The 20,053-nt window shown below is 40.8% G+C and overlaps 1 protein-coding gene across 2 annotated transcripts in view; it reads right to left on the bottom strand.

The window, feature by feature from the left end:
• Positions 1-3,317: 3,317 nt before the first annotated feature.
• Positions 3,318-20,053, bottom strand: part of LOC138742669 (divergent protein kinase domain 2A-like) — a 140,015-nt gene continuing 123,279 nt past the window's right edge. For both annotated transcript variants that reach the window (XM_069897385.1, XM_069897386.1), the window contains exon 4: positions 3,318-5,011. In XM_069897385.1, the coding sequence (XP_069753486.1) occupies positions 4,680-5,011 (332 nt within the window). In that variant the 3' untranslated portion in view covers positions 3,318-4,679. The remainder of the gene's footprint in view (positions 5,012-20,053) is intronic.

Genomic DNA, 20,053 nt, shown 5'->3' with positions numbered 1-20,053 from the left:
GTCAGGGGTTGCACAGGCATAAAATGAATACCACATTAAAGGAAAATAACACGCGAAATCATGAGCTTTCCATGAAAAGTTTCTCACACAAAGTGCAAAGGTATCTGTGCACTATGTTTTAATCTGGACCACTAAGTGGCATATTTAAAATAGGGATGAATAAATAATGAGGCACCCTTAAAATACATGAAGTGCCATCATTTCAGCCATCTCCAAACAGGTTTTGCACAAATAACAATTTAGTGATGTTTCAACCAGATAGAGCAAAATCCCTGGCATCCAGCACCTATGGGGACTGATGAATTTTCTGGTTAAATGTTGTGTGATTGATGAACTAACAGCAAGATATGCCAGTTTTAAATTTCTGTACCTTTTACCTATTTATTTTCCACAATTTTTTTGTCAGTTGCTTCAATTGTGGCTAACAGGGGTTTTAATTGAAAAAGCATTTAATTGAATAAATAATTGAATTTCCTGCACTTAGAAAACATGTTTATGTTGTAATTTATCTCAAGTATAAGTGCAGAAACGGAACATTAATTCCTGTTTTGCCCCAAAATCATGTTTATGGCTCTGATCTTTGTTTTAAACTACCAAGTCAAGTTTATTGTCATCTGATTATAACCCGGTGAAACAGCAAAATGTTAAAGAGACAAATATTGGCCTTAAGAATTTCCCAAAAAAAGAACATTACAAGACAGATGTGTTTAGACGTCATCTTTGCCAATGTTAAACAGTGATTTCGTAAGCTGTTCTGATTGGGATTTGAACTTGAACACTGAATGCATCACATGAGAAATTGTGATATTCTCTGTGGCAGTCCTTCGGGGCCAAAAAGGGCACTCTAGTTTTGTGGTTGAACTGGGCTGATGATGTCATTATGCCATTCCCACACTTGGCTGCAGATGGGTCAGAAGGTGATTGACAGGGCAGGTGGGAGATTGTATACTACTTCCACCACATTTGCAAGACATCTCCATACTTCTGAAGAGACTCAACATTCTGGGTGCATTCTCAGATGTTCCTTCTCTATTTCCATGGAAGGGTTAGACTGATCAAGATTTTATCCAGTGATTGAACTTATCAAACTTAAAACAAAAAAAATTCTGGTGACAAATGGCTTTTTTTTTGGTTAAAAAAACTTGATTTTAAAATCTTGCTTCAACAATAGCAAATAAGCTACTGTGGGAAAGAAATTGGAATTTAGAATAAAAGGAGATAATGCTGGAAACACTAAGCTTTGATATCTAGAGAAACGATTAGCACTTCAGATCGAAGTTCATTTATGAAAGCTTTGAAATGAACTGAGGACAAGAATGAAAAAAGAATCCAACAGCAACAAAAGATATTGTGGATCAAAATTTACTGCCTGGGGGCAATAACATTTGCCCAGATCATACAAGCTCAGTGTTTATGAGCTAAGATTGCAGATTGGGGGAAAACAAGGACAGTTGCGGTCTGACTTACTAAAAGAGCACGATGAGGTTCCAAAAATAAAACATTTAACACCAAATGTAATTCTAGTTGTGTTTAAAAAGTGCTTTTAAGATGCCTGCTGACTTGCTCGATGTTCCTTAATATTGTATTTATTAACTGAACATTATTATTTAAAATACAATTTAAAATTCAAGCATTTTCTCAGCTCCGGTTTTCAGAGATGACCAACAATTGTGTATACTCCATATTCCTGATTCCCGTAACTGGTGTTCATACTGCAATTTACCCATGGACCTGATCTGGAGTATCAATTATGAAAGATTAAAAATGGCCAGAGTCCAAAGGGTTAACTGGCCTTTTGCCTACATCCTTTTTTAAACATAGCATGACATTTTCTGTCCTCCAATCTGCCTGGGGTCCTGTCCAGAGAATTTTGTTAAATTACCACAAACAGATCTACCATAACTTCTGCCATTGCTTTCAGTGCCCTGAGATTCATTCTCTCACGGCCAGGGGACTTGTCTACCTTTAGTGATGTACTGAGGTCCTCGTTTCCCATCCCATTCTTACACTCTTGTACAAGTTACCTATGTTTTCTACTGTGACGATCTACATAAAACAATTGCTCACTGATTTACCCATTATTATGTTCATTTTAGCCACTCTTTTCCTGTTTACTATCTATTTTTTCTATTTTGTGGTAGTTTACTTCCATAATCTGTCTTTTCTTTCTTTATTGCTTGCTTAGTGGGGTTTGTGAGAGCAGAAAGGTTTAGAAGGATATGGGGCAAATGCATGGAATGGGATTAGCTTTGCAAGGCACCCTCATTGGCATGTTCAAGTTGAACCAGAGGGCCAATTTCCTTGCTGTTTTAGAATCAGACCAACTTTTCAGAAACTGAAAATGCTAGTCAGGCAGTCGGGTAAAGAGAAACAATTGGTATTTCAGAACAGTGTGTTTCCAGCACTTTTTAAAATTACTCTTCATTCTTTAGTTATGCATTCTCTATCCAAACTGTTTTATCTGGTTGATAAACATCAGGTGCTAGATGAGAATTTTCCTCCAAATTTGAAGTTACTGAAACTACTGCTTTTGGTTCAAATCACTTATTTCTTTCTCTGGCCACAAGTTTCCTCCCTCACCGTAGGAATTGTTTGATAGAATCAGACTGTTCTCAATCCTAGCATCATAATTGTTCGGTGTTAAACTCACTTACAAGTATCACCCATTTTCACTAAATGTAGAATGTCATCGGGCTCCACCTCTCCTTCAGCTCAGACTGGGGATATCATCATCCATGTCTTAGCAACTACTGGTCATACTCCAGTGTACCTCTAGCCCGTTTTCCTAATGCCTCTCTCAATGAATGAGTCACCCAAGGTTCTGCTGGCTGCCTTAATTTGCATGGTAGGTCCAATAGCCAAGGTTTTTGATTTATTCTAGTTTTTCTTAAACAATCTTTTATTTGTAAAAAATTTTCAAATGCACCAAAATACTGGTTTCCTCCAACTTCTAACCATCTAATACATTTCTATTCTCAATTTTGAACATCTTGTTTATTCTAAACTCAATTCTCCATCAGTACAAGCGGGGCCTTCAAATGGCAAAGCCCAAAACTTCAGAAAAAAATCCTCTTAAACCTTTTTTTATGCACCTCTATTTTTGAGTCAATTCTTAGAACATGCCTTTCAAATTTTTGGTCAGTAGCCTTAATGTCTCTTTATGCACCCTTGCATCACATTTTGTTTGATAACATTCACGTTATGTACTTTGCTACCTACCTAGATTCTGTGATGGTTGAGTATATTACAGCCACTAGGCTCCACGTTAAATAGAAGTTAAAAGCTTTAAAATTACAGGTTGAAAGGGCAGTAACAAATAGTTTTAATAAGTAACAGTTTTTATTATATGAATCCACCAAGTAATAAAGACAAATTTGAATGGAAGGCACAGTAAGTCAGACAATTTTGATAAAACATGGAAAAAAAAACATACAAAAAAAGTGAAGACATCATTTTACAATCTTCAAATCTCATTCGTAAAACCCACTGGTCAACTTTATCTTCACTAACGAGTACAGAATAAAAGCTACATGTGTACCATTAAATGGATTACTTCAGTGTCTGAGAATTTGGAAAAAAAAGCTATTGCTTTCTATTATACTCTTACAATTTTGCAGCGTTCAGTCCCTTAGAACAAAGCCAACTCAAGCTAGTTTTAGAATCAAAAGCACGATATCAAATGGAGATTAAAGCCACAAAATACAAACATCTTTGAAATGTGTCCTCATTTTGTTTCTATTGCTGTTTACTTCAATAAATAGGTTTCTTTTGCCAAGATGACAGTAATTTTGGAACAACTCACTCTTTGGTTTATGCTCAAATAGTTGATGCTTCTGCATCTTTATGTTTTCCAATTGTAAAGGAGTTCTCATTTTATTTATAGAATTGTCAACGTGGCTCTGCTTTAAGTAAACCTTACATAGTCTTAAATTATGATCTTACCCCTTTTTAAATTAATCTTGTGTCACTACTTCAGTTCAAAGATGTCTCATGTAATACTTAAAAGTAAAATGATTTTCGATTTTCTCATTATATTTCGATTAAATTATTGCTTAATGGTGATGAAGGAATGGTTTAAGGTTTGACAAAATACTGCAATGCCATATTTTTCTCAGTGCTTCAGTTTACACACAAGTTACATACATGTTCATATACTTTCAAAGTAGTATGGACAAATGTATCAAAATCTTGTACATTTTAATGGCAGTACATGTAAGCTTTTAAGAAAAACTTTTAACGTTTCCTTATTCAAAATATAGAAATGCAAGACAACATAAGTAGGTTCAAGCCTTGAAACAGGCTTTCAATTAAGCAAGGGTTTCTCAGTAGAAGTATCAACCTCCCAATCTGTAACAGTAATGTTGTGTTATGTCAATTGCCCTTTGACACATTTGCAATCAATAACCCTGTCAGAGTCTATTATCTCCAGTGGCTTGCTCATCTTCACCCACAGGCGGAGAACAAGTCAATAAAAGCTCAATGCTCTCATAATGCTCTCACACACACAGGTTTGCAGATTTCCATTGTTGTTCCAAGCACGAATTACTAACCTGGTGCCTGTCCTATGTGCATGGTTTCATTCCAATGTAAATTTACATTCTGCACAGGAACCACATTTGACTAACTGCAATCTCAAATCTAAAGCAATGTAAAAAATAAGCAATAGATCCCATTTTGAGCTACCTGACATTATTGTTCAGTTTTGCAAGGTAATCTCGCAATTCTCTTGCAGCCTGGAATCGACCATATTCTTTCTTCGGGTTGGCACATTCTTCAAGCAAAGCTTCCAGTCTGCCAGTTCTGGCAATTTCAACAGGAGGGTTATGCAGGAGCCCTCCGGATGTACCACGCCAGATGGCATACCTGGAGAGCAGGTTTTGACAGATAGCATAGTAGTTATGGTCGACCGTAACACGGGAACATAAAGCATCCTTTGAAAATGACAGGCAGGCTTCTCTTCCACAATCGTCAAACTTGCTCTCGTACCATATATCCCAATTTTGAGGTTTATCTGCAGGGAACAAAAGTGAATACATTTGATCACACTGCAAGAAATTTGTTTTTCGAATTTAATTGCAATTTTAGCTTAAGCTGCCGTAACTCACACAATTATTTAGGAAGAAAAAAGTGTAATATTTATACGACAGAACTAATTCAGTCAGCACAGAAATAGGCCCCCTATGGGTCAACAAGTCCATACTGACTGCCAAGTTCCCATTTTTAAACTAATCCTACCCCAAACGATGTAATTCTCCCTACAATCACTTCCACCCAACACCAAATTTTACCACTAGCCTTGTCAATTTATGGTGACAATAAACCCACCAACCCTCACATTTCTAGGAGAAATCCATGGAGTCACAGAGAAGACATTCAAACTCGACACAGGTGACTCGCTATGAATAAAGCAGATAAACTAATCTGGCAAAGAGCTAAGGTTCCCTCATATTTAATTTTACATGATAACTTCTTAACTTCCAAATGTTAATTTAGATGTCCATCACATTAAAGTCTCCAATATTATACAAGTAAAATCCATATTTTCAAAAGTATAATTCATCAAGATTTTACTGAAAAGTATTTGTTGGCTAAGTGATCCCTGTGAGACCTTCACATGTACAACATCACTCTACTTGCTTTGAAGCCCACGCTACAGTGCAAAGAGCATGGATTCCAAATTATTGTCACTTTATCTTCATGGGTCATAACCCTAAAGTCATTGAAGAAATAACTAATACTGCTCAGCTGCCTTTTAGCATCTTTATGCAAAACTAAATCCCTACCCTTTATCTAAATGACAGGATACAAACCAGACTAAGATAATGAGTGTAGACAGTCAAGGTTACACTGCAATATGTATTGAGGCAGACAGATTAAGAAAGATCTTAAGTCACAAACCATGATGCACAAAATATCTCAGTCTACAGGAAATAGAATCAATAGGATCTTTAATTATATTTATAGAGCAGAGGAAAAAAATACAGGCAGGACAACTCAACTGTAGTTAAAAGATGTCATTCAGCATTTTGACCAATGCATTACTGGTACTTCAGACTTCCAGAAAAATACTGAAGAAATTAAAAGGGGGGATATTATGAATGAATAGTGTATTGGAAAGTCAAATTTATTGTCATTTGGTTGCACAAGAACAACCCAATGAAACAGCATTCTTTGGTCCTCGGTGCAAAACATGCAGACACACAACCATTCATAACACAAATAAAAACAAACAATACATATGCAGGACAACTATTCATATACACAAATGAATAAATATTGTTTCATAAGTATGAGAGCCTCGGATGGTTAGTGGGAGTAGTTCCTTTGGTCGTTCAGCATTCTCACTGCTTATGGGAAGAAGTGTTAGCATGTTCAACTGCCTTAGAGTTGAAGAACAGAAGTTGAAAAATGAACTTGTGAGGAGAGAAGTACAAAGGTCATTTTGAAAGGAAGGTCAGGGGTCGAGCAAAACAAGCAGCAGTATTGATGTTATCAGGAGGACATTTATCTGAAGTCTCAGGAATTAGGAGGGGAAAATGCAGAAGTGGACAACATGGAAGAGTTTAAAGTTGGGTGGCAATAGATCGAAGAAAAACTGCAGAAGGCCCGGGTGTGATCGAGGAACAGAGTTTATAACATGAAATAACTTTTTCTATTGAAATCATTCGACATGATGCAATTATAGTAAAAGTGCTCAATTTACTGAACACCCAGAAGCCTGAATTAATGACCCAGAGAAACAAGTTCAAATTCCAATATGAAAGGTTGGAATTTAACTGATTGCTTGCATCAATAATGGTGACCACAAAACCATTGCAGAAAATGGATACATCCATAAAATATATTTCAGCATATGATATCTGTTCTCCTTGATCTGGTCTGCATGCAAATTCACACCCATACCATGCCTCAAGACAGGTAACCAACATCATAAAGAACCTCCTCCACCCTGATCAGAACCTATTTTCACTACTACCTAGAGGCAACAGCTTGAAAACCCAGTACGTCCAGGTTCAAGAAAAGTTTCTTTTCAACAGCTATTAGACTCGAACTTCCCCTTGGTACACCAATTATAGAATGCTCTGACAGCACAAAAGGACTTGCACACACTGATTACTGCCAAAATTTAGTATCTACATTATCTCTTAAATTAATTCAATGAGCTCACTACGTTTTCCTTATAAGTACCTTAGTTGCAGCAAGAATTTTGGTGCATATGTGCATTGTACAACATGTATGACAATAAGCTCATCATCAACAAAACAGTGAATCATTGCCGAAAGTGACTGCCTAAAATTTCTAAGTCCATAGCAAGATGAAAATAATCCTCAGTTACTTGGATGAATTTAATTCCAATACCATTTAGAACAAGACCAAGACAGACAGACAGACACAGACACACAGACAAACTCCCTCCACCCATTTTCCGCCAATTTACACATCACTCTGGATTGTAATACTGATCGGCACTGTGAAATTATCTTTGTCATACAGTAAACTGCAGTTTAAAAAAAGTGGTTCACCTTGCCAGAGATAGGAGGACAAAATAAATAATAGCTTGGCTAGGAAAACCCACAACCAATTAATATATAAATGTACAAAATACATTGATTTGGATTTGCAAATAACAAACAGGAATGGTTATTGATTGCTCACCCCACCATTAAATCACCACTTCAACACCTTCTAGCTGATTTTTCAGAAGAAAATTCCTCGACTAGAGCATTTCAGAACACATACACAAACAATACCAAACTTTGCAATTCATTTCATTCTATATCCTTTTAATCGTGAATATTTTCATCTTTTTTTTCCCTAAGATTTCTTATTTTCACAATAGTAATTTTTACCAAGCTTTCAGGCCTCTCATCCACTACCAAATACATTCAAGATCCCAAATCACTGACAGAAATTACAATGAAATAAAGCGACTCGTATTCTAAACTGAAGATCTGACTGCACGAAATTGCAATTCTTATTGCTGTTGCCATGCATTTTTGACAGAAAAGAACAAGCATTTTAAATTTCCAATTTTCTGAACAGTCACTGCATCAAATCATGACATGTGAAAAGAAAGGGTCATCCAACTACTGGGGCTTTTGTTTCTGGATGATATTTTCACATTATTTCTGAAATTTTCACAATAGACATTTGGCCCATTGAGCCAGCACCGCCATTCATTTAGATCATGGCTGATCTTCCACTATCAGTACCCTGTCCCTGCCTTCTCCCTAACTCTTAATTCCTCTGTCCACAAGAACCTTATCTAACTCCCTCTTGAACTTATCCTGAGGACCTGCCTCTTCCACCCTCTGCAGCAAAGCATTTCATAGACCAACAATTCTCTGGGTAAAATTCACATCTCTGTCCGAAAGGGCATTCCTTATATTCTTAAACTATGGCCTCTAGTCCTAGTCTCCCCTAACATCAGGAACCTGTAAGCAGTTTCTATCATGTCCAATCCCTTAATCATTTTATATACCTCAATCATATCTCCCCTCATCCGTCTAAATTTCAACCTATACAAACCTAATTTATCCAACCTTTTGGCATACGTCGGTCCCACCATCCCGGGAACTAACCTTGTGAATCTACACTCCACTCACTCAATAGCGAGAATGTCCTTCCTCAAATTAGGAGACCAGAATGGACACAATACTCCAGGTGTGGTCTCACCAGGGCCCTGTACAACTGCATAAGAACATCTTTACTCCTATACTCTATTCCCCTTTTTATGAAGGCCAACGTGCCATTTGCCTTGTCACAGTTTGTTGAACCTGCATGCTAGCTTTTAGTGACTGATGTACAAGTACACCTAGCTCACGTTGCATTTTCTCAATCCCTAACTTGACTCCATTTGAATAATAATCTGCATTTCTGATCCTGAAACCAAAGTGGATTACCTCAAATTGATCCATATTAAACTACATCTTCCATGCATCCTCCCACTCACCTAACCTGACCAAATCCCCGAGCATTTTCCTAACATCCTCCTCACACTTCACACTGCCACCCACTTTCGTGTCATTTGCAAATTTGCTAATGTTATTTATAATCCTCTTATCTAAATCATTAATATATATGATAAACTGAGGACCCAGCACTGAGCCCTGTGGGACCCCACTTGTCACATCTTGCCATCCCGAAAGTTACCCGTTAATCCCAACTCTTTGTTTCTATGCTCTCTGATTTTGCCTACTAATCTCCTGTGCGGGACTTTATCAAAAGCCTTCTGAAATTCCAAGTTCACCACATTGACTGGCTCTCCCGTATCCACCCTCCTCATCACATTCTCGAAAAATTTCAGATTAGCCAAGCATGATTTTCCCTATTATTTGTCTAAGTGTTCTGTTATTTCTTCTTTTATAATAGATTCTAATATCTTCCCCACTACTGATGTCAGGCTAACCGTAATTGCCCGTTCTCTCGCTCCCTCCTTTCTTAAAAAGCGGTACAACATTAGCCACCCTCCAATCCACAGGCACTTTTCTTGAATCAATAGAAAATGTCGACTAATGCATCCACAATTTCAAAAGTAACCTCCCTAAGCACCCAGAGATGCAGTCCATAAGTACCGTAAGCATATTCATTCATATCAATTGTAGTTGAAAATTGATTTTAATACATTTCATGCAAATAGAAAGCATTCAATGGAGACAGGTCAAAGATATATAGCACTACTGAACTTTAGCTGATTTTGACAAGTATTTCTCATTGGCATAGTATTCCAGTTTTCATGATGAGAAGATTATTGTTTTGGTTCAGTTGTAAGATCCCCATTTCTGCATTAGAAGGTTGTGTGTTCAAATCCCACACTTGATAATCATACAAACCAGGGCGACATTTCAGTGAAGAGTATATGAAGTACCTGCTCTCTGAAGGTGCCCTCTTCAAATGGAATCAAGAATCTGGTTGCGTGGTGCCAAAACAACCTTCCTCTCAATGTCAACAAGACCAAGCAGCGAGTTGTGGATTTTAGAAAAGGGAGGCCGAGGGACTAAGTACCTGCCCACATTGATGGGACTGAGATGGACAGGGTCAGTACCTTCAAGTTGCTGGGAGTCTACATAATCGGAGGACCTCTCCTGAAGCCAGAACATCAAGGCAACTAGGAAGATAGCCCCACCAATGCCTCTAATTTCTAAGAAGTCTGAAGAGATTTAATATATTGTCAAATACTCTACTGTGGAAAGCATATTGACCATTTGCTTCAAAGCCTGGTTAGATAATTAAAGTGCTCAGGAAAGCAGAAGGTAGCAAACATAACAAAGTCCATCACAGGTTCTGATCTCCCATCCATTGAAGAAATCTATGTGAGCCACAGCCTCAAGAAGGCAGGCAATATCTCAAAGGACTTCCATCATCCTGGTCATAACCTCTTCTCATTCCTATCTTGGGAAAGAAGGTACAGAAGCCTGAAGTTCAGTACCTCAAGGTTCAAGAACAGTTCCCCCCCCCGCCCCCCCGGCTAATAGTTATTACTTCCCCTTACTACACTAATCATAAACTACTCATGCAATCGGTTTTCTTGCACAACTGTGACTGTGAATATTTATTGTCTCTTTCCATATGGCAATTTAATACAGACTATTATATTGTACAATGTACATGTTAAGCTGCAGCAAGAATTTCAGTGAATATGAATATTGTATTCATGTATATGACAATAAACTCATCATTTATGTAATTATTACATCAATAATCGCCTTTGTTTTTGTACAGGGTGATGATGGTGGCATCACGAAGATCCTGAGGCAGTTTACCTTGGTCCCAACAAAGCTTGAAAAACTCATGCAGTTTGGCATGCAGAGTTTTGCCGCCAGCCTTCCAGACTTCTGGGGGGATTCCATCCATACCTGCTGCTTTGCCACTTTTCAGTTGTTCGATTGCCTTATATGTCTCATCCAGGGTGGGAACCTCATCCAGCTCTAGCCTTAGGGGCTGTTGAGGGAGCTGGAGCAGGGCGGAATCTTGGACTGAGCGGTTGGTACTGAAAAGAGATTGGAAGTGTTCTGACCATCGGTTGAGGATGGAGATCTTGTCGCTGAGGAGGACTTTGCCGTCTGAGCTGCGCAGCGGGCTTTGGACTTGGGGTGAGGGGCCGTACACAGCCTTTAGAGCCTCGTAGAAACCCCTGAAGTCGCCAATGTCCGCGCTGAGCTGTGTTCGTTTGGCGAGATATTCTGGGAGAATATTCTCAGCGACACTAGGTATTATTCTATTTAGTAGAATCCTAGCGAAGATTTTGCCTGCAATGGAGAGCAACGTGATTCCCCTGTAGTTTGAGCAGTCTGAAAATGTTTGGCCTGGAAGTCAGCCTGAAGAAAACTGAGGTCCTCCATCAGCCAGCTCCCCACCATGACTACCAGCCCCCCCACATCTCCATCGGGCACACAAAACTCAAAACGGTCAACCAGTTTACCTATCTCGGCTGCACCATTTCATCAGATGCAAGGATCGACAATGAGATAGACAACAGACTCGCCAAGGCAAATAGCGCCTTTGGAAGACTACACAAAAGAGTCTGGAAAAACAACCAACTGAAAAACCTCACAAAGATAAGCGTATACAGAGCCGTTGTCATACCCACACTCCTGTTCGGCTCCGAATCATGGGTCCTCTACCGGCACCACCTACGGCTCCTAGAACGCTTCCACCAGCGTTGTCTCCGCTCCATCCTCAACATCCATTGGAGCGCTCACACCCCTAACGTCGAGGTACTCGAGATGGCAGAGGTCGACAGCATCGAGTCCACGCTGCTGAAGATCCAGCTGCGCTGGATGGGTCACGTCTCCAGAATGGAGGACCATCACCTTCCCAAGATCGTATTATATGGCGAGCTCTCCACTGGCCACCGTGACAGAGGTGCACCAAAGAAAAGGTACAAGGACTGCCTAAAGAAATCTCTTGGTGCCTGCCACATTGACCACCGCCAGTGGGCTGATAACGCCTCAAACCGTGCATCTTGGCGCCTCACAGTTTGGCGGGCAGCAGCCTCCTTTGAAGAAGACCGCAGAGCCCACCTCACTGACAAAAGGCAAAGGAGGAAAAACCCAACACCCAACCCCAACCAACCAATTTTCCCTTGCAACCGCTGCAATCGTGTCTGCCTGTCCCGCATCGGACTGGTCAGCCACAAACGAGCCTGCAGCTGACGTGGACTTTTTACCCCCTCCATAAATCTTCGTCCGCGAAGCCAAGCCAAAGAAAGAAAGAAGAAAAGACATCAATAATCATATGCAATTGGCGTTTTATGAAAGTAAGTTCAAGATTAAACTTTCAGTTCTAGAATCAGAGACTGAATTACTCAATGTGCAGTGTCAGGTAGTTCTAGAGCAGTGGTTTTCCAACCACCCCCTTAAACTCACATTCCACCTTAAGTAATCCCTATGCCATAAGTGCTCTGTGATTAGTAAGGGATTGTTTAAGATGGTATGTGAGTGGGAAGGGAAGGTTGAGAACCACTGCTCTAGACCCAACTGTTACTGAAATATTTTGCTTGAGAAAATTGTCATTGGCTCTTTTCCTTTGGAGTTATGAAACCATTCACATAACAAGTCAATGAGGTACGATTAAAACAGTGGTTTTCAAACCTTTCTTTCCACCCACATACCACCTTATGCATTCCCTTACTAATCACATTGTACTTATGGCACAGGGATTGCTTAAGATGGAATGCGAGTTTGGGGTGGGGGGGGGGGGGTTGGGCAGTTTGAAAACTACTGTTCTAGAGTGATACAGACCAGATGATACGAGCCCAAAGGACTCAAACACCAGCAGCAACAGAAATTCACCGAGACAACGGCTACTTAAACAAATCAGGTTTTATTTTCTTAATACATAATAATAAGATCAATACTTAACTTATTACTATTAACAACTTAATCCCCTTCTAATTCTAAGGGCACGTGTATGTAATGTTTATGTGTTCAGGAAAGTTCTTTTTCACTGTCCAATCATTCACTTTTCACTTCTCCAAGTTCACAGTTGTCAGGCAATCTTCCATACTGTGCACAGAATTAAGCAGTTATTATATTCACCAGGCTCTCATTCTTTAACTTAAGTTGTTACTGTTCAGGAAAGTCTTTGTTGGTTTCAAAGAGATATTTGTTTGTTGGACACACAAACTGATTTCCTTCAATCAGCAACTAAAGTATCTTACCAAAGAAACTTTCCCCCTCTTGGGTTTTTCCAAAAGATAATCTGTTTTCCAGCTTACCACAAGGAGCTCTTCTTTTTCCCCCATTCCAGGAGAAACACAATAACCAGCCACAACCGCTGCAATTGACTACAGAGATTTAAAATAGGTTGAAGTCAGAACTCAAAACCCGTCTTGAAATGGGGTCTTGCAGCAGGTCTGCCAACTTGCAGCCTTCACACAAACTGTTGCAGAATAATCTAACAAACAATGGGTGCTTTATTTCTGTTTTTCAAAAGCACCAGGCTCCCCTTAGGACAACAAACTTCAACTAGACATTTAAAACTCTGGCACCAGTTTAAAAGCAAAAGATTTCTCATTTATCAAGTCTGGACATTATTCAAACATGCTGGCCCATTAACACCTAGTTGTGAAACTCTCACAAGCACTTCCATCAACTCTGTAAAGCCAACTGTAGACACGAACTCTACCCTTGCATAGCTCGTGCATGAAAAATGAGATGTTTGTGAAATCTTACCCTTTTAAGATACATTTTATCATAATTTTATTAACTTATTCTGTAACATCATAAAACTCCCAAGTTCGATTCCTGAGAGAATTAATAGATCTCAGCAGGACAACAAGGGATCACTCCAACTAAATGGTGGCTCCAAAGGTCAGAGATATACGTTAAATACATGTGGATGGTGACAACAAGCAAAATTGAGTTGAGCTTTGCATCATATTCCCACAACTGAATTGTGGATTCATAATTATCATTTATGCTTCCAAATGAGAATAAGTCCTTCAGTCCCAAAACTGGTGACTCACAACCCAAGATGGGCATTAAATGATAATGAAGCCCAATCTGCAAATAAAGATAACCAGCTATTTGTGAGAAAATTATTTAATGAGAAATGTCTACAGGATTGATGGTACAAAACCCCATTAAAATTTATTGCAAGACTCAAATTTAGATTTAGACATACAGCATGGTACAGGCCATTTTGGCCCACAAGTCTGTGCCGCCAAATTTATGCCCAATTAACCCACACCCCCAGTATGTTTTGAACAGTGGGAGGCAACAGGAGCCCCCAGGGAAAACCCACACAAACACGGGGAGAACTTCTAAACTTCTAAACAAAGAGCGTGGAATTCTAACCTCAGACCTGATTGTTGGCACTGTAAAGGCGTTGCACTAACCACTAGGACAATTATTCCACCCTTAATGATGTTTTTTTTTAAATGAACCATTTATAAAGGCGTTGCACTAACCACTAGGACAATTATTCCACCCTTAATGATGTTTTTTTTTAAATGAACCATTTATAAAGGCGTTGCACTAACCACTAGGACAATTATTCCACCCTTAATGATGTTTTTTTTTTAAATGAACCATTTAACCAGCAAAAAAGTTTTAATGCTTGCTGTATTTGACTTTCAAGATAAATGACAAAAAACTTTTGAAAATAGTACTAACATTGTTACAAATAATGATCAGGTAGGGCTATGATGAGGGGTGTGGTGTGACGGCGTAGGGAGAAGACGTGGGAAAACACCTCCCCCTATTCAAAACCTGTTTTAGAGTTTTAAAATTATTTTTAGAAAGTTTTAAATATTATGTTGATACTGTTGAAGCAGTTATGAAGAAAACAAAAGATCAACCAGCAAAGAAAACAACTACTAAACAGTTAACAAATGCTGAAGAATTTGGGCCTACCTTACAAGTGCAGCCTCCGGGCTCGATTCTTCCTCACCTTCAGTGCCAGTCCTCCAGTAGGATACAGTAAACAACAGCGCTGACTTCGTGCAGTGCTACAGAAGATGGCGCCGGCATGAAGAAGTGCCAGTTGATGAAGTAGACAAAGACGATGTGGTCGAACAATAATCATAACTTTTATTAGCAGAAACTCATGGTACAATAATGAAAGACAATAGGTGCATGCACACTCCAAGGGGAGTGTCCTTAACAGGAGAGATAATGCACAGCCAACATTAGTACAGCAAGACTCACCAGAGGGGAGACAGGCAGCTTGGCAGACATTCACCACAGTCTCCCCCCGGCAGAAGAAGTTAAAATCAAAAGGACAGCTACTAGGAAAGACTGAAGCAAGCGATACATGGATACCATGTTTGGCATTGAGATACTCTTACAGCCAAAATACGCCAGTATCTAGCAAGCAATCGAAATATAATGAGATGTTTTATGAATGTCAGCCTATCAGGCTGTTTACGAATTCTGGTGCTTCTTCTCGAAAGAGGTGGCTCCTTTGTAACTTTGGGAACTGGTACAGTTCCTGGGTCTGTAGTCTGGGAAGGACTGACTTCTGGACCCGCTCCAGAATCGCCAGCTTGAGGCATGGAGCCTCAGCGTGGCCATCTGAAAGCTGACTAGGGGTCACAGGCTGGGGCGTGAGCCCAATCTCTCAGGCTCACTCTGAGTAGGGGTGTGAGGAAGGGGCGAACCAGGCGAGGCCAGATCTCTTAGAGGTACACTGTCAGTACTCCCGTCTGGAAATTTAACATGAGCGTAGTTGGGGTTAGTATGCAGTAACTGAACTGATTGGACTAGGGGGTCTGTTTTACGCGCCCGAGCATGGCTCTTCAGCAGCACGGTTCCGGGCTCAGATAAACAGGCTGGCCAGTCCATCACCGTTCCTGATTTCCTGATTAGGAAAGGCAAACATGCGTTCATGAGGTGTTTTATTTGTTCCAGTACACAATAATGACAGAATAGAGTGTAGTGCCTCAGGCAGCACCTCCTGCTACCAGGTAACAGGGTAACAATGTGTTTTTAAACCAAGATTAACAGTCTTCTAGACTGTAGCATTAGCCCTTTCGACCTTCCCATTGCACTGCGGGTTGTAGCTTGTGGTACGGTTGGTGACAATCCCCTTCCGTAGCAGGACTCGCTGTAGTTCATCGCTAATGAATGCTGAGCCCCTCACGGTATGAATGTAATTGGGAAAACCAAAAATGCTGAAAATTCTGTCAAGTGACTTAATGACAGACGCTGATGAGCTGGGAGGACAACTGGGGAAAAATGGCAGGTTTTTATGGACATTTTTCACAGGATTCAGGACAAATTTATTCCAAAGTGGAGGAAAGGCTCTAGGAGATGCAAATGGCAGCCCTGGCTAACTAAGGAAATCAAGTGCATTATCAAGTCCAAAGGGAGTAATTATAAGATAGCGAAGCGGAGTAGGAAATTAGAGGATTGGGAAACCTTCAAAGAACATCAGAGGGTAACTAAGAAAGCCATAAGAGACGGGAAAATGAAGTACGAGAGGAAATTAGCAGATAATATTGCGGAGGATAGCAAAAGCTTTTTTAAGTATGTGAAGAGGAAGAAATTGGTTCGGTCTAAAATTGGCCCTTTGAAAATGGGCAAGGGTGAAATTATTACCGGAAACAAGGAGATGGCAGAGAAATTTAACAAATACTTTGCAACTGTCTTCACCAAGGAGGATATAGGTTATAGTCAGTTAGGGGGTAGTGGTCATGCGGTACCAAGAGACTTGGGGAACTTTACTGGGGAGGTAGGGGATCTAATGGATATCCGGATCCAGAAGCAGGAGGTTATGAGTAAATTGTTGGGACTGAGGGCTGATAAATCCCCAGGGCCTGATGGGCTGCATCCTAGGGTGCTTAAAGAGGTGGCTATGGAAGTTGTGGAGGCACTGGTCGACATTTTCCAAAGTTCCATAGATTCCGGGGAGGTCCCTGAGGATTGGAGAGTGGCTGATGTGGTGCCGCTTTTTAAGAAAGGAGGGAGGGAGAAAACGGGAAATTATAGACCGGTTAGCCTGAGATCAGTGGTGGGGAAGATATTGGAGTCCATCATAAAAGGAGAAATAGCAGAACACTTAGTCAGTAATAATAGTATAAGGGCTAGTCAGCATGGATTCCTTAAGGGTAAGTCATGCTTGACTAACCTTCTGGAATTTTTTGAGGATGTGACAAAGAAGGTGGACTCGGGAGAGCCGGTGGATGTGGTGTATTTGGACTTCCAGAAGGCCTTTGATAAGGTACCGCACGGGAGTCTAGTGGGCAAGATCAGGGAGCATGGTATTGGAGGTAAGGTGCTGACATGGATAGGAAATTGGTTAAGAGATAGGAAACAAAGAGTTGGAGTAAATGGGTCTTTTTCAGGATGTGACGAGTGGAGTGCCTCAGGGATCGGTGTTGGGTCCTCAGTTGTTTGTAATTTATGTTAATGATTTGGATGAGGGGATTATAAATAACATGAGCAAATTTGCAGATGACACTAAACTGGGTGGCGGTGTGGGGTGTGAGGAGGATGTAAGGAAAATGCAGAGGGACTTGGAGAGGCTGGAGGAGTGGGCGGCTAAATGGAAGATGAATTTCAATGTGAACAAATGTGAGGTTATTCATTTTGGGGGAAGTAATAGGAAAGCTGAGTATTATTTAAATGGAGACAAGCTAGGGAGTGGGGAAGTGCAAATGGATCTGGGTGTACTTGTTCACCGGTCACTGAAGGCTAGCATGCAGGTTCAGAAAGCTGTGAAGAAGGCAAATGGAATGTTGGCTTTCATAAAGAGGGGATTGGAGTATAGGAACAGAGACGGCCTTCTGCAGTTATACAGGGCCCTGGTGAGACCCCACCTGGAGTATTGCGTCCAGCTCTGGTCTCCAAACTTGAGGAAGGACATACTAGCTATAGAGGGTGTGCAGCGCAGATTTACAAGTTCCAGGGATGGCAGGGTTGTCATATGCAGCAAGGCTAGAAAAACTGGACTTGTATCCATTGGAGTTTAGAAGGATGAGGGGGGACATGATTGAGGTATACAAAATCATCAGGGGGATAGACAAGGTGAAGTCTGATTACTTGTTCCCAATGATGGGGGAGACGAGGACTAGAGGGCATAGTTTAAGAATACAGGGTAGGCCCTTTAGGACGGAGATGAGAAAGCATTTTTTTACCCAGAGAAGTGTGAATCTGTGGAATGCTCTGCCACAGAGGGTGGTAGAGGCGGATTCGCTGACTATGTTCAAAAGAGAGTTAGATAAGACTCTTGTGGGTAACGGAGTTAAGGGTTATGGGGATAAGGCTGGAAAGGGGCACTGATGGTAATGATCAGCCATGATCTAAAATGGCGGTGCTGGCCCGACGGGCCAAATGGCCTACTCCAGCTCCTATTGTCTATTGTCTTTTGAGATGACAGGGCAGGGTATCACAAAGGGAAACCTGGAATATTTATCAATTACAGTAAGGAAATATACATTTTTGTTGTTGGAAGGTAACGGTCCTTTAAAATCTAAGCTAATCCTCTCAAAAGGTCAGGCTGCCTTGATGAGAGTGGCCTCCGGAGCTTTGAAGTATTGCGGTTTGCATTCTGCGCAAATGGGACAGCTTTTAGTCAGTTTCCTGACTTCTTCCAGAGAGTAAGGCAGGTTGTAAGCCCTTATGTAGTGGAAGAACTGCGTGACTCCTGAGTGGCACAGTCTGCTATGGATCTCTCTTAGCCCCTCCAGCTGAGCACCAGCAGCAGATCGTGATAATGCGTCAGAGGGATCATTTAACCTGCCCGGTCTGGACTGGATCGCATAATTATAAGTTGAGAGCTCTATTTGCCAACGTGCCATCTTATCGTTCTTGATTTTACTTTTGTGTTTAGTACTGAACATGGAGGCTACAGATTTCTGATCAGTGACAAGAGTAAATTTTCTGCCGGCTCGCAAGTGTCTCCAGTAGCAAACAGCTTCAATAATAGCCTGGGCTTCTTTATCAATGGCAGTTTTTTTAAGTTCAGGTCCGCGTAACATGTGGGAGAAAAATGCCACAGGTCTGCCCTTTTGATTAAGGGTTCCTGCCAAGGCACAATCTGAAGCATCAGTTTCCACTTGGAATGGGACATCCTCGTCAATGGACGAGAGTGCAGCTTTGGCAATATCAGCTTTAATTCTCTCTCAAGTCTTCAAAGCCATTGGAGAGAGAGGAAAATATTTTGTGTCAAACAGAGGGTGTGCCTTCGTGGCGTAGTCCCGAACCCATAAGGGCTTTTGCTGAGTCTGGGGGTGGTAACTTCTTAAGGGGGGGGCCATTCTTTCCGGGTCGGGGCGGATTTCGCCCTTGCGGACAATGTAGCCCAGAATGGGTAGCTCTGTCACATTCGCCCTCGTTAAATATAAGGTTGAGTTCTTTAGCTGTTGCTAAAATTTTCTTTAAGTTGTTGTCATGCTCAGCCTGTGTTTTCCCATAGAGAGTGACATTATCCAGATAGGGGAACGTACCCTGTAACTCAAACATCCTAACGATCTTAACCATTTCCCTCTGAAACACGGACACACCATTAGTGACCCCAAAAGGTACCCTTTTAAACTGGTATAACCCCTCATCAGCCTCAAAAGCCGTATAGGGCCATTCCCTTTTCTTAATGGGGATTTGGTGATAAGCTGCTTTGAGATCGATAGTGGAGTAAACTTTGTATTGCGCTATCTGATTAATCATTTCATTGATGCGTGGCAGGGGGTAGGCATCCAGGTTAGTGTAACGGTTGATTGTCTGGCTATAGTCAATAGCCAGTCGTCTCTTAGTGTGATTTTTCACGACTATCACTTGGGCCAACTACGGACTCTTACTAGGTTCAATTACTCCCTCTTTAAGCAGTCTCTGGGTCTCCGCTTTGATAAACTCACAATCCTCTTTGCTGTAAGAACGGCTCTTAGTGGCCATCAGCTGACACTCAGGGGATAAATCACTGAAAAGAGAAGCTTTGATCTTTAATGCGGACAGACCGCAGTAACTAATGCGGGGGATGGTAAGTGTGGGTAGTGAAATTTAACACTGCACTGTTCATCTGAGATTGAATATCTAACCCCAGAAACACGGTGGCGCAGAGCTCCGGCATAATAAAGAGCCACACATCAGCAAGGCAATGTCCCTGCAAATTT

Source organism: Narcine bancroftii, chromosome 9, assembly GCF_036971445.1.
Source record: "Narcine bancroftii isolate sNarBan1 chromosome 9, sNarBan1.hap1, whole genome shotgun sequence".
In the NCBI taxonomy this organism is placed as follows: Eukaryota; Metazoa; Chordata; class Chondrichthyes; order Torpediniformes; family Narcinidae; genus Narcine; species Narcine bancroftii.
This window is presented reverse-complemented; position numbering and strand designations above follow the sequence as displayed.